At 36.2% G+C, this 15,672-nt stretch overlaps 1 protein-coding gene across 6 annotated transcripts in view; it reads left to right on the forward strand.

Moving 5' to 3' along the window:
* Gabra2 (gamma-aminobutyric acid type A receptor subunit alpha2) overlaps positions 1-15,672 on the forward strand; it is a 166,268-nt gene that overhangs the window by 24,935 nt on the left and 125,661 nt on the right. For 3 of the 6 annotated variants that reach the window (XM_074042327.1, XM_074042322.1, XM_074042326.1), the window contains exons 2-3: positions 4,341-4,418; positions 6,875-6,990. In XM_074042327.1, the coding sequence (XP_073898428.1) occupies positions 4,341-4,418; positions 6,875-6,990 (194 nt within the window). Of the gene's footprint in view, positions 1-3,116; positions 3,350-3,626; positions 3,765-3,848; positions 3,868-4,340; positions 4,419-6,874; positions 6,991-15,672 lie in introns of those variants that run through there. The other 3 variants (XM_074042323.1, XM_074042324.1, XM_074042325.1) reach the window with 3 other exon arrangements.

Here is a 15,672-nt window from a genome sequence, read left to right on the forward strand (position 1 = left end):
ATCTATGTATTTATGTTTATAAATATAATACATATATACATATTAGACACATATATTATGTTGAAATACATATATATTGTGTTAATATATGTATATATACATATGTATATATCATATGCACATAGTATTTTATAGAAAACTTAAATGTTGGTGAAGTCCTTTAGGGCATAAAGAGAAGTAGCTCCTTGTACCACAGTAGTGCCAAGGTGAACCCTAAAAATGGAAGCCCTACAAACTATCTGTTTAAAAACACAAGCCTTTTTTTAAAAATAAAAAAATACAAATTTTAAAATTGTACAATATTGTAAGTTACATGGAAAGAAAAAAATCAGACATAAACAACATGTTCCAATTCTTCAGCTTTTTTTTATTCCTGGAGATTTCGGTGTTGGAGATGGGGAATATTTAAGAAATGATCACTATGATCCAATTTGTGGGGCAGCAATTCAAACAGGTTCAAACGGAGGTTTTGCACTGCCCAAGGCAAGGTGAGAATGCATTTACTCACAACCAATTAGTTCTCAGTTCTTCTCCAGGACTGGATCTTCAGGACTCCTCCAAATGGAGTGGGTAAGAAAAGCTTAGTTACCAACTACAGAGCTAGCGCTCCAATTTTAGAGAGTTAACCTACACTCCATCGTAGAGATCTGAGAAGAAAGTCAGGTTGGATTTGTTGGATGTTTGGGGAAGGTGGACTATCCTTTAAATTTCTGAAGAAATTTGGCTGGACTAGTAATACAGTGAAATATCACCACAGATATAGCTATAAAGTTGAGGTCTGCTGTTTACAACTAGCTTTTATCTTTCCATTTCCTTTAATGGCCTTTGAGGCTTAGTTTAAATCATAATTATATAACATTAATCAAATTGCAGAACATTTTGTGGGGAATAGATAATATCAGAATTTTATAATGATTTTTAAAAATCTTGTTTTGACTTCAGGTCCGGTCAATGCATATTCAATTATGTTAATTGTTTTACACACACCTTTTAAAAAACCAAAGGGTGAAAATCTTCAAAAACAGCTTGAACTTTATGGACTTTGGTAGAAGTAGGTAACCTGTGAATGAGATTACAAATTTAGTTAGGGCACTAATGGGAAGAGCTAATTTTTAAAGAATAAATAATTTCCATTGCTAAAAATTATGAAATAAAAGAATTAAAACCAGAATCTATATTTCAATATTAGAATCAAGGGGAAAGACCATAGTATTAAGAATGAGACTAACATACAAAGAAATTTACAAAAACTGTGATAGTCATGAATGATAAAATTTTGTTGGAGCACAGCAAACGAGGGTGGGGAGGAATCATGTACTCTCCAACTTCTGTTATCCAAATATAAGCAATTTAGTAATAGTAAAATAAATGGTAGCATGCTACAGACCCTAGTAAAGACTGACTCATAGAAATGGAATAGGAAAATACAGTAGGAGGTGAAGTGTTCCTGCCATGTCTCAGGCGTTTAGATTCCCTGATTGCAAGGTTTTAAATGGCATGCTTTTGATCTTTGTGAATTTCAATTAGACTCTGCAATGGGCAAGTCAGGAAAGGAATATTAATGATGGAGGAGAAAGCTGGGTGGTGCTCCATTCTTCACAGAGCCAGCTAAATAAGGGAACAAATGTTTGTTCAGGTTGTTATTTAATGCTCACTCAGAAAAGAGTGATTAACAGGCTAAAAAGGAGAGCTTCAAATACATTGTAAAGGTCTTACTTTCTTCTCATAATTTTCAAAGCTAAAATTTTCTGTAGATTAGCATTGCCTGTTGTTATGAAAACTGCACCATCTAGGAAAATCATCTGAATTTTTGGTGCATAACTAGCAAAATTGAAGTATTTGGCATATATTGACTCTGAATGTAGAATGACAGAAACATATCAGCATACTTACCCTTCTTTCTCTTTTTTTCCCCTTTTGAAGTGTCTAACGTTTATAACAACTTCTGGAAAAGATAAACACCAGTTCTGCTTTGCTTTTGTAGAATGTGCACAACATTCTATCTTATGTGCAGTACAAAAAGGAAAATGTCTTTTTTTGTTCAAGTTGCACGTTTGGATTTTAGCGCCTCAGATAAAATAGAAGAGAAATCAGAAAGATCAAACACACAAAGCCGAAAGTGTAAGATGGAACTGGAATTACAAGTCTCTTTGCAAGCATAAGCCCTAAAGGGGAAAATCACAAACCCTGCTACATCTCTCTCCCTGGGGAATGAACTGGAGAGGTAGTAGAATCACAGCAGGTCCCTTTTTGCTCCGGGGTAATATAAACTTTTTGCAGCTGCTGATTGAGTTTGATCACCTGGTAGGGAGAATTTCTGGGAAAAAAGGTTTGGGCAAAAGATTGGTAAAAATGAGCGGGAGGTTTCTCAAGGTGTGCAATGTGCAAATGGACTTCACTGACCGGCTCGCGGGAAGTCTCCATCCCTCACTGCGTTGAGGGGAATTGGTCCTGCTTGCAGGAGTGTGGAGGAATGAGTGATATATCAAGAAGGCTCGGGAAACCAAAGAAACTTCCTGCTGGGTGATTCCAAGCAACATGCGTTGAACTTGGTCCTGCGTGGATGCGCTGATGACTAAGTAAAGGCGTGATTAGTCTCTCTGCCCTCCAGTGGGAGCGGTACATCTTCACCTCTTCTATTCAGCCAAGTCTCTCCACAGGGGAGGTGGGGGACCAAGCCGGGCGCAGCCGGAGGGATCTAAGGCCTCACTGATACCTTGTGTTCCCGACTCCTCACCAACACCCACCAGCACCGCCCCCCCCCTCGAAACCTCAGGGCCTCGGTTGAGCAGCACTCGGAGGGGCGTGGGATCCGTTCCTCCCGCTCGGCGTAGGCGCGGGGAGCAGCGCTCGGGGCGCACTAGGGCGCCCGACGCCTCCCTGGCTGCGCCGCTGCCGGTGCTCAGAGGGCGGCGGAGGGGTACCCGGGATTGGGGGAAGTAGGGGTGGGTCCTCGTATTTCGGAGAACCTCTTTAGCCCTCCTCCCCAGCCTGGCTCCTCCTCCTCCAGGAGCGGGGCTCGTGCCCGCCACCGCCTGCGCGCACAGCGCCTCCGCCCGCTCCCCCTCTTCCCCCCTCCCCCGCCATCGCTTCCCCCTCCTCCTCTTCCTCCTCCTCCTCCGCCCGTCACCGCCACTACCGACCGCCGAGGCTTCCACCAGCCCTTCGCTCCCCGCTCCCCGGCTCAGTCCGCTGCTGCAGCAGTCTCTCTCTCTCTCTCTCTCTCTCTCTCTCTCTCTCTCTCTCTCCCTCTCTCTCTTTCTCCCCCCCCCCCTCTTTTTCTCAAGTTTCCCATCCCCTCAATTTCAGGGCAAAGGGAGGAAAGCATCGAATTCTGCTGGCTGTTAAGGTAGGGTCGCACACGTTGGTCTCCACGGGGACCTTTTCCCATTTGCCTTTGCCTCGCGTGCATGCCTCGTCTCCCCCACCCCACTCTTAGGTGCTCTCTGGAAACCTAGGAGGCTCTGGTACCCTCTCCTCTACAGCCTCTTTAAAAAATAATTTTAATACTCATCACCAAGCATGTTTGCAACTACAATAAGATCCAAGCGCCTGGCCGGCCGCACGTTAGCCCAGCTCTTTTATAGTCTCCAACTTTGCACACTGATTGCCGCTGCCTGCCTGGCTGGTGTTTGATCAGGGAGCCCCACGCTCCTTCTCTGGTTGTGGTCCTTGGCTCCCAAGCAGCTGTCAAACGCGTCGTTTCGCAGCACTTGATCCCAATCCCTCTGCCTCCAGGACGTGGTTTTGGTCAGCGTGGACAGGCAGGGTTTTGATTCGATTTTCTATTATTTTATTTTATGTTGGGGGGAAGTGAAGACGTGAGGACCATAATTCACTCTAATGAAAAGAATAATAATTAGAAAAGTGGGTTGGTTGCTTCTCGTTTATTCTGCGGGGGTGGTCTTGGTTGACAGGGTTGTGGCATGAAGTACCCATTTCGCTTCTTTTCCACTCACCCATCCAGCCAGCCTGTTCTTTTCTCCAGCTCGTGTCACTTTAGTGTCCGGGCGTTGTTATTTCATGTGTGCACAGAACAGTGTTTGCTGAAGATGGGGCTGGGGGAAGTTCCTGGCAAAGCAAAGTCTGATTACTTGGCCATTCTACAATCAAAAAAAAAAAAAAGAAAGAAAGAAAGAAAGAAAGAAAGAAAAGAAGAAAAAAATCCTCCTCCCCCAAGCATCACACCGTACACACTCAGTACACACAGTCCACTGGAGTAATCTCAATAGCTTCAACTCCAATTTGCAATTGAAATTACGTTCTTTTTGGGTTACTTGGATCCTGGAACTGGAGGCAATTTTAAGTGTATTTTGTTTTCCTTCCATGGCTTTGCAAAGAGGGGTGATGAAGAGGAAACAGAACATCTACAGTATGCAGTCTCTGCTTCTTGTTTTCTTGGTGTGGGACCCAGCCAGGTGAGACATTGATTCTATTTGATTCTTTTAATTCGGGTTAAAGGTGTGCTTTTTGAATGCCATCAGTGCTTCCACGGCTTTTGAGAATCAGGATGATTTGGAGAACTATTTCTCATGGAAAAAGATTGTACCAGGAAAGAAAACTTTGATGTGGCAGAGACTATATAAAGTTCCTTATTTTTAGTAATTAAATGCCAAAGTGAATGGAAACATTTTCTATACAAAAAAAAAAAAAAGAATCACTGAAGAAAAGATATCCTTTCAATGGCATATTCTTACAAAGACTTGAAGTGGTTAAGTTATATGCACTTATGATAATACCAAAATTTAGCAAGGAAGCCAAGTTTTCCTTCAAGCCAGACAGAAAAGTACCAGCTAAGTGATTTGAGTGGTAGCTTTATTTTTTTTCCATTTTCTTTTCATCTTTTAATGGTCTTGGCTCTTTTAGACAACATAGAAATCCCAAATGATGTGTGAGTCTTAAACCTCCAGGTGGAGGTAGTATACAACTTCACAAATACAAACAGTAAAACAAAAGCTTGATTTATTGATAGACTTTTCATATTATTTATTTAAAGGTCTTTGTTACTCAAATGGATATTGTCAGAAGGAGTTTTTATTTTAAATGTGTAACTAATTTTCTTTTGCCTGTTGTCTACAAACATGAAATTAATTTTTATTGCTTTCAATAACTTCATCTTAGTTGTAATTTTTTTCTGATTTTTAAAAACAATCATCAGTGGGCATGTTTTATTTAATCTTTTAAGATATGATTTTAAAAACCCATAAGAATTAAAAGAAACTTTTAAAAGAGTGCTTCCATAGCCATTGCTTCAAAAAAATGTCATTTTAATTCCTCTTAATTATCATACTCCTGACCAGATAACGATCGAAGTGTGAAAATATTTTCTGGAATTGAAAGGAAATTTGTTTATAAAGACTTTATTTAATTGGAAAGTATCTATTCTCACATCTTAATATTGATTTTAGAAAAAATACAAAATGTGATTAAAAATCACTTTTGAATGAAAATCTCAAGGTGGAACTGTATGACTATCTTAAGTGATTGTTTTTAAAATTAGCTGAAGTAGGCAAGGTAGAAAGTTTTGAGGCTAGAGGGTTTGAACTGATTTACTTATATAATTTGAAAATGCTTGCCTTTGTATTAGTGTTTTAATATTAACTCTGCCCTTAAGAGCCATATATGTTTGAAATTTGTTACAAATTTTTCTTTGTATTGTCAGCATTTTTAGCTACTAGTTTTATATTCATTGAAATACAAGTGGTCTTTGTCAATGATATGTTAAACAATATACCTTGATCAGATGTAATTACATATGAACTTTGACTTTAAAAGCAATCTATGATCAAGTAACAATCTTCTCTCTACTAGTAAAATTTCTCTCTACTAGTTTTCTGTTGTATATTTTGATCAGTAATGCTCATGCCAGTATTTCATTTTATTATATAAATGATTTTTTTAGGCCCAGTAATTTAAATCTCTGAATCATTCTGAGAAAAAAAAATGACAGTGAAAGGGGACATTCTGTTTTATACATTCAAGTTGCTTCTGTACCATATTGCTAGATTCACAAAATCAGTTCTCTAGCTTTATGATAGAGATAGAATGAGACAAACACTTTCTAAATCTTTTCTGGTGATATTTTAAGACCATTTGTTCTTCTTACAATTTATCACCAGACAGAGAGTAGCTGGGCATTTTAATCATTATGTGTCCCTTTATCACTCTTCTGAGACCAGTCAGGAGCTCCAGCCCTCCAAAGTGTCTTGCAGCTATGTGTGCTGCTGATGTTCTCAGCGCCCACCTCCACCTCCTGGCTACACTGGAGTCTGGCACACAGCCAGTGGAGTTTCCCTGATAATCTATATTGCACTTGGCCATTGGGTGGAGGTATATCCAAAGTAAGGAAATAGTCTTGGTTTAAAAGAACCCAAGAAATAAAAGAAAAACAAAAATATTTAGGAGGAAGATAAATTATGCACCTCTAAGCAGAAAATGTATTTTCCAATTAATATCCAAAATATTGGAGAATTATTTCAGGAATCTCTTTAATTGTTGTACCTTTCTAACTACAAAATAATCTTACTAATAATTCCTGCATGCAATGATCTATAATCACAATATATTCCAGGGAATAGATTTTGGGAACAGAATAGTTCACATAGAATGCTAAGTGTTAGTAATCTCAAATAGTTTTATCATCAAACTTCTGATAATCTCCTACTTAGTGTTCATTTTTCAACAGCATGTTTACCTTTCCCATAGGAATACTGGTATTTCATGAAGTGAAAAAAAGGAGAAAGATATGTGGCACTAATAGTTAGGGATCCTTAAATCAAATCAAGAGAGAAGAGCATGTTGGCATTTGTAAAGCACACATATGTATATATATATATATATATATATATATCAGCTTGTAAAATTATCTGTTTAGGTTGGTGCTGGCTAACATCCAAGAAGATGAGGCTAAAAATAACATTACCATCTTCACAAGAATTCTAGACAGACTTCTGGATGGTTATGATAATCGGCTTAGACCAGGACTGGGAGGTAAAAATAATTTTTCTTTTTTTAAAAGTTTCACAAAATAATGTCTTTCAAAGTTAAGAGTAATAGTCTTAATGCATTTTTATATATGAATACCTTGCAATGTATTCCAAAGCATAGGTAAAAGAAAGATACATGAAATAAATATGATCTGTGATTCCATTTTTGCACACCTATTTAACCTATTTATTTTGCACATTCTGTTTAACCTGTCTTTTATAGAGTGTTTAAGGTCATATGGAGCCCAGCTTTTTTTGCATGAGTAGTTTTCAAATTAATTTTTTTCTACTGGGTAAGTTTTTCAGTCGTAGAGTATGTTAGAGACTACCATCATTGAGTAGATATACCTGTGAAGTACCTTTGGTTTCTTTCATTATTTTTACAGATGCCTATTTCCATACCAGTGTAGATAAGGAACATAAAGAAATAAAAATATGTTTGTATTATATTTCAATAAATGAATGTCTTAGGATTCTACAATGAAATTTCTTTACAAATGCATGTGATATTTCTAAAGTACAGCATCGGTTTACCTTTTTGAAACTTTCAAGGACATTTTAGATATACTTGGCTATAAGCCTAAATCACTAGGTGTGGCACACAGCTTGATTTCAAGCAAATATTAATTGTCAAGAGAGAAAACCAAATATGTTTTTGGCCATGAACATAAAGGAAATTAGACTTGGCTAATATGTTAAATTTTAATTATCCTTTAGCATTGCAAAATGATGCTAAAGAGTTAGGTAAAAGTAGGGTAGGTATGTAATTCCTAAATAGACTCTGAGTCAAAATATTTTACTCATCAGTTCTAGAATCTCTCTCTCTATGTATGTACATATACACATATGTACACATATGAACATCTTAATTATGAAACCTACATGTAATACATGTACCCATTCACACATAATTGTTACTATGTTTAACTTAATTAATTAAAAATTAAGACAAATTAGTCAAACATTTGATATTAAATATTTATGTAGTTAGACTATGTATTGCCAGGTTTGGCAGCTTTACAGTATTGTTTCTTGTAAAGATTTGTATTAACTAAATGCCTGAATATTTATGTAAAATTTCTTTGAAAAATATAGGTGGTTGTTAATTTTACATATATGTTTGGAAATTGTATGATTTAGATTGTCCAGGCATAAAAAAAGTCAGAAGAGACCCTGCTTGTTAAATACCATGCCATTTAATTACCATTAGTTTTTGACTTGAAGCCCTGAAGGGTGTTGGTATCTTACATTTTAAGAGAGAAAGCTCAGGAAAGAATAATGTTCACAAATATGACACATTATATTCTCTTCTTTGGCAGGACTAAGGTTTGAACTCAGGGCTTCACACTTTGCAAAGCAGGGATTTTACTGCATGAGCCACACCTTCAGTCCCTTTTGCTCTGGTTATTTTGGAGATAGGTTCTTGTGAACTGTTTGCCTGGGCTGGCCTTTAATTGCTATCCTCCTAATCTCAGCCTTCCAACTAGCTAGGATTACACTTGTGAACCACTCCGCCAGCCTCACCTTATATTCTTTGGGGAAAATTCAATTGGTTTTTATAGACTTAGTTTTCTAAAAGAAAAACTAAAGAGGAAAGGAATATCTCCTTAGTAGTTAATATGTCTAATGAAAATAAATATAAAGAATTGTTGTCTATGTTAGCAGATAGGCAATGAGCTATTATCAAAGTCATATAAGGAAAGTAAGCCCAGCACAAAGCTGTCAGCATTCATGGTGGTGGCTTAAGGTCTGTCTCACACTAAGGCAAATCTTTTTTTAAAAAAATCATAGGTTTTATTATTTTTGAATAAATCATATGCTGTCAAACAAATCTTAAAATATTGGGCTTTTATGTCTTTGCATTAAAAAAAAATTGGCCTTGAGTTGTATGGTTGAGATTAGTCTAAACTGCCTGTTTCATGACTTGGGTATTTCCATTGATATCAGAGAATAACAAATCCTTCGACTTAGGAATTCGACATTCCTTGCACTTAAATAGAAATCTTCCTTCCTTTGTATTTGAGTTAATGCAATATACTAAGTGTCTTTTCTTACCTTACTGTCTTCCTTCCTTAATCCTCTTGAACATATGCTAATATCTCATGGTCTGATTAATCTTCTTTTAGTCTAACACTGCTTTGAGATGCCATTCTCTTCTCTTGATCAAAAGATGGTCATGATGAACAGTGGAAGGAGAACAGGTTTTGGACTCAAACATATCTAGACTGGAGTTCTGTTCCATCATGCTCAGATAGATTGCCTTCACCAAATAATATGTTTCCTTTTTGTTTAAAATAGCCATAGTATATCTAGCCTTATACTTTATAGAATTGTTGGGAGGATTACACAAAAACACAGTGTATACAAAGCATTTACTCCATGCCAGCAGTTCAACAAATATCAAGTCTTTCCCTCCTTCCTTAGATTCCTAGTTAGCAAGGTTTTCCACAATCCGGTTTTCTGGCTAAATTTCCCATTTTGCCTCATTTCCCATCCATCTTGCTCTTCAAACACATCTATTCATTTTCTCTTGATAATCCATTCCCATCTGCTCTTTCGGCCTTTGGTCATATTAGCCCCTGTGACTGGAATTATTTTTTCTCCTTTTCTATGCTAATCTAAAAACCTACCTTTTCTATAAAAATCATCTTAACAACAGCCTTCTTTCAGAATTGATTGAAGTCCCCAGATTCAGTTCTCTCACTGTTGAATTTCTTTAGCAGTTGTTGGTTCTGTGTCTCACTTGGGACTTATTATGTGCTATCTTGTATTATTTATTATATCTCAATGTGTCTCTTGTTACCTTAATAAGATTGTAAGCTCATTGAGGCAAGACATTGTATCATAAATCCTTTTTGATTTCAGCAACTAAATATTGATTTACATCTTATTACCATAAAAGAAATGTTGATTGCTTGATTAATTTATATGACCAGTTAATCATGTGGAGAATGAGACTACTCATATCTGGCTAACCTGTTAATTAGGAATGTTGAGGGGACATACTGAGTATCACTTTGCAGAAAGGCAGTGTGGTTTAGTGAAAATATCTGGCTTTATACTCTGAAAATTTGTGTAAACCACCAGCTCTGGTTCTTAGCAGTTCTGTGCCCATTTAATACTTGTTCTCTTTTAATGCACATTTTTATCTATAAAATAAGATTATTTATTGGTATTCTCCTGATAAATATTAAATGCAATGATGTGTACAATTTATCTAACAGGGTCACTGCCATGTACTAGATAGTTAATAAATGACAATAAAAGCATTTGAAAAACTTTCTAAATGTACTGTCATGAATTTAAATCATTACTATTACTTCTGCATCCAAATTTGTTAGCCTGAATGTGTATATGTCATTTCAAATAGAAAGTTCAGGGAAATTACCTATATCACTAGGTCCTAGAAATTACTAATCAGGAAAAAAACTGGTTCAGGTTCAATCTAATTTTAATATATCAAAATGAACATCTTTATTGATAATCTAACTAATCTCAATTATTACTTTCATACCTTTATAACTTTCATATGAGTGACTATGTAGAAAAGAGAAACCAGTTTTTAAGTTAGAAAAATTATTCTTTTCACCTGGCTATACTTCTCATAGGTCTCACCTTAGAGAAGTTACTTAGTGTTGTGAGATTTGATATTTTCTTTGTGAAAGTGGGAATGGTAATATTTTATTCTGAGAGGAGGAAAGTATATTGGGATTTAGATATATGACAAAGATTATAAAATATATTAGGTTATAAAAATTTAAGGTAGTTCGTGGTTAATTATAGATCCTTTTTAATATTTAAGTTAATTCATACCACTCATCTGCTCAAAACCCTGTAATGGTGCCCTATTCATTCCTAATAGGATTTTTTGTGGTAGCCTCCACAACCCTGTGTGATCTGTATTCTCATTCATTCTTTGACCTCATCTCACACAGTTCTCCTGCTGGCTAATACTACTTCAGTCACCTTGGTTTCCTTGCTGATCTTTGAACATACCAGGAAACTGTGGTGATTTTCCCTGGCTGTTACCTCATCACTGGAATGTTTATAGGTCTCACCTTCTTAATGATGCCTACCTTGACCAACCTAATGAATTCTACAACCTGTCCACCCAAGCTGTCCTGATTCTTCTTACCCAACTTCATTTTGTCTTTTCTTAAACTATTATCTTTTAATATACAAGGCTGCTTATTTACTGCTATTGTGTTAATTGCTTACTTTTGTTTTCTATTTAATAGACAAATACAGGTTCTGTTAGGTCAGGGTTTCTTTATTGCTTTGTCTATTTTGTTGTTTGATTCACTGACATTTCTATCCTAAGTATCTAGAACAGTGGTTGGCACTTAGTAAGCACTCAAATATTGAATACATTTTAATTTAATCAATTTAGTTTAAGTTTTAGTATGGAAACATGAAAAGAATCAGCCATAGAACATAGTTTTTCCTTAAGAACAATGTAAAATTTATGATTTAATTGCTACATTGGTCTTTCATTATTAACATCTGAATACTTTAGGTTGACTTCTTGATGAATCAGAGCAATTATTCCACCAATTTCTCAAACAGACTTTGACTTGTCTTAGCCATGGTTCTGCCATAAGCTAAATGTGTGATTTTGAGTGATTTGTTTGTTCCATCTCTTGCTTAATATACTCACCTGTGAAATGAGAGTATGGGTTCTACTTATTCTACTAAGTTCTCACTGGGATATTGTGTAGCTCAACTTAGGTAAAATTCTTAAGAAAGCATAATGTGCCATAACTGTTAGGTATCAGCATTGTTTAGGAAGAGATCTCTTCATGGAGACTATCACCTTAAGAGGAAGAGTATTATTTGAAAACACACCAAGAAAATACTGGAAGATCTTATTCATTTGGTAAGTTCTTTTTGAGATTAGAACCCTGAGATGAAATTACCTTGAAATCTTATTGACTAAGAACATATATTCAGATTATTTAGATCTAATAACTGAATCAAGTTTTCCTTTTATCTTCATTTAAGGCATTGGATTTAACAACTTGGGAGATTGCCCATGGATTTTCACTTTTCATAAAAGACTTTAAAATTGTTAGCTGAATAAAAAATATTTGTTTTCTATACCATTTTTGGGGGGTTATTGGAAAACTGAATGTGTAGACAGGCCTTATGTGTTTATGACAGCTAAAATTTTACCACAGTGTTCAATATGATAACTATTAGACATGATAAGGTGTGGTATTTAAATTACAGATTCAGTCAGGAAAAATCTAGATTGAGTACCATACTTAACTACATTTCAGAAAGCTGTTTTGAGGAGGTTGTCTAGAAAGAATTTTTCCCGCCTTCTTTTTTTAGACTCTAAAATCTTGAAGAAGCTTTATGCTTACAACCATGAAAAACATGAAGTTGTATCATTTACTTAGGGTCTGGGGATCTATTTCTAACTTCACTCTTGGACATTAATCCTTATGGTGTAGAGAGATGTGTAATAACATGTTTCAATATACTTTGTTCCTTTCAAATTTATCGAAAGTAAAACACAGGTTATTCAGTTGTCCAGAATTAATATAGAAAAATATGATCTTCCTCAGAACTTAACAGCGAGTCTGACCTCACAAAGGCATTGCATACTTTGTAATGAATACTATCAGTGCTTGTTTTGGATTTTGAATTCTGTTGCCATCAGATATTAACTGGATAACTTTTAGTATGTTATTCAACCTCTTCTTCCTTTGCTTTCTTTATTTGTAAAATGGAGACAAAAGCATGTGATTTATTGGTTTGTTGGGAATTTACTCAATTTTTGCATACAAATTCTTTGTGCAGTGTCAGGCAGAGTAGGAACTCAATATGTATAGAGGATTTTACAATAATCATTGATACTGCTGTTATTCTTACTATGAATGCAATGAAGATAGCATTTAGCATTACACTTGACTTGTAAGAAATGTTTACTTTCAAAAAATGATAAATATGAATCATACATAAGACAGTTTTAAAGAAAAGAGATGTTTGTGTGTTTCTTATTCATTCAGTCTCATTTTGTAGACACTCCTTTGTATATGTACAATCTCTAAAACCAAAAATCATTGACAAAAGAAAGGTGCCATATTTATTGTTATTCAAAATTATTATAACCTTTGACCATTTCAAATCAATTCATGAAAATTAATTTGCCTATAAAGCTCACTGTAGGACATTGGTAATGATTTCAGGGACATAAAATCAAAAGCATGCCAAGCAACCTAGCCTGGGTAGTACCAGGTACTTGAATGGCCAAAACTCTGAATCTTGCAACCACAGAGAGTATGCCTCAGGCTGCAAATTGTTTGAGTTCTTAGTATATGGAATTGAGGAAGTGAGAGGTAGATAGAGGAAAGGTGGGCTGAAAATGAGTAGAAATGAAGAGTTTGAGTTGAGCTGTTAAGTAGTTCTAGTGTCAGATGGAGGCAGAGTAAACTCCAGATGTCGGGGGGGGGGTCTCTGCTTCTTTGAAAATCTGTGAAATCTGGCATTCTCCTCTCCATTCATGCAGCTGAGCGCTGATGCTCCTGCAGAGGCACATGGCAGCTAATAATCTAGTCTCTCTTTCCTTCTGACTGACTCCTGGGGTCTCCTAAAGGATAACCTTCAGAATTAGCCTGAGGCATAAGAAGATTTCAGAGCCTATTTTATGCTCTGCACCAGATCCACCCACTTGAGTCTGCCTATAGGTTACAGAAAAAAATGCCTTTGAGATTTCATGAGTGAAAAAAATGAGAATAAATTGAAGAGATTTCACACAGATGTGTAAATAGCTTTTGATAAAAGTATCCAGAACTGATATCAAGTCATTTCTTATTTATTTAAAATGATTTTGTGGGAGATGTGAAATGTAGAAGGCAGAAACCACTGGCTGCCTGAAGTGGGTTGTCATTGGGGGAGATGTAGGCAGACCCTGGCCATGTTTTCAAAGCCAGATCCTTCAATTTTGTCTGGGGTTCTCCTATCTCACCATCTGGCATGTAAAGATTATACTCATGGGCTTTATCACAGTGTGTTCTAAGTTAAGCTAGAAACATGGAAATACTGCATACAGCAGCTTGTATTCTTTTTAATATTTTGAGTTATGACTATCCAGCATCTCAGCATTTCTGCACATCTTTACTAATGCTGTATGTTGTTTGTGCACTCCATGGACAGAATGGTGCCAAGACAGGCTTCTTTAGAAAGAGATTGAAGTAGTTTTGCAGAACTTTTTTTTCAGCTGTTCTTCTAACTACATGTATTGCCTGTGGTTATTTCATAGGGAAGGAATGCATTCAGTTAGATACTAGGCCTTTCTCCCTTTACACCCACTCTCAAGAAAAATTGAAGTTGACATCATTGAAGTGCATGACCCAGAAAATACTACCCATGTCTTAATGAGCTAACAGGAGGGCTTTGTTTATACCATAGAAAGCTTTTTTAAAGTTAAACAAAATTTTGTAATTAACCATCACTGTTGGAATGGTTTTGCCTTTAATCATAATTTTAAGGGATTGTTTGGCTCTTTCAGGCACAAGTATGCCCACTCATTTTTTTTCCCTCCAACACTTAAGCTCCATGCAGTGAAACATTTTCTTCTTTTGTCCCTTCACAATACCCAGTAGATTAAGTGAATATAGGCATGATGATCCATTTGTTTTTGTGTTATTTTTTGAATACTACAGCTCAATCATATTGTAGAAGTCTATATTCAGCAATGGCCGAATGAACAACTTGGCAATTCATTACTGTTCAATGTACTAATATGGAAAGAGTCAAATGAAATTATTCTACTTTTTTGTTCCTTAAAGCATTTGTAGTGAAGGGATGTGATGTGCTGGACATTCTGCAAGATACATAGATGTACAAGGTATGGTATTGGTCTTCAGGGAGTGGAGTCCTGTGTCTTGTGCAGGGAAAATGAGACATGCATATTTTCATTCTCAAAAACAACTCAAAACTTCACCACGTTTCATGAAAAGAACATGCTACTGAGGTCCAGAGAAGTGAAAAAGCAATTTTTCCTGTAGCATGTATCTTGAGTTAGCGATGTTCTGTAGCTATAAGTATAGTAAAGCATCTAGCAGCTTCTGTTTGAGGAGGGGAAAGGTCAGTACTAAGATTTCAACTCAGGATTTATATTTTTAGGCTTGCACTCTACCTCTTGAGTCACACCCTTAGCCCTTTTTATCTGTAATTATTTTTTGGATAGTGTATCATATTTATGCTTGGCTCAGCCTGGACTTGGTTCCTCCTATTCTCATTTCTTATGTATCTGGGATGACAGGCCCAGGCTTTTATTGGTTGAGATGGGTATCTTACAAACATTTTGCCCCAGCCTGGCCTTGAACCATATCCTCCCTATATCTGCCTCCTGAGTAGCTAGGCTTACAGATTGTGATCCACCACAGATGGCTCAATATTTCTTAATAAAGGGTTGAGGTTTTCTGGTACTATTTTAAATGCTGGAAATACTATAATGCACAAGATCTATTCTTTGCATAAATTCATATCATGCCATCTTTTTGCTCTTTCTTCCTTTCATGTGTCCAAGACATTGATTTCTCCTTTAACTTCTTTATTAAGAATACTGTATAATCACTCTGTGTTTTCTGTATTGGACTGAAAGTCTTGTCTCAGAAAGGGAAGAGTGGTTTCTGGTGCATTTGCTGTCAGGCTTAGAATATGATAACTCCAGGAG

Source organism: Castor canadensis, chromosome 9 (assembly GCF_047511655.1).
Source record: "Castor canadensis chromosome 9, mCasCan1.hap1v2, whole genome shotgun sequence".
In the NCBI taxonomy this organism is placed as follows: domain Eukaryota; kingdom Metazoa; phylum Chordata; class Mammalia; order Rodentia; family Castoridae; genus Castor; species Castor canadensis.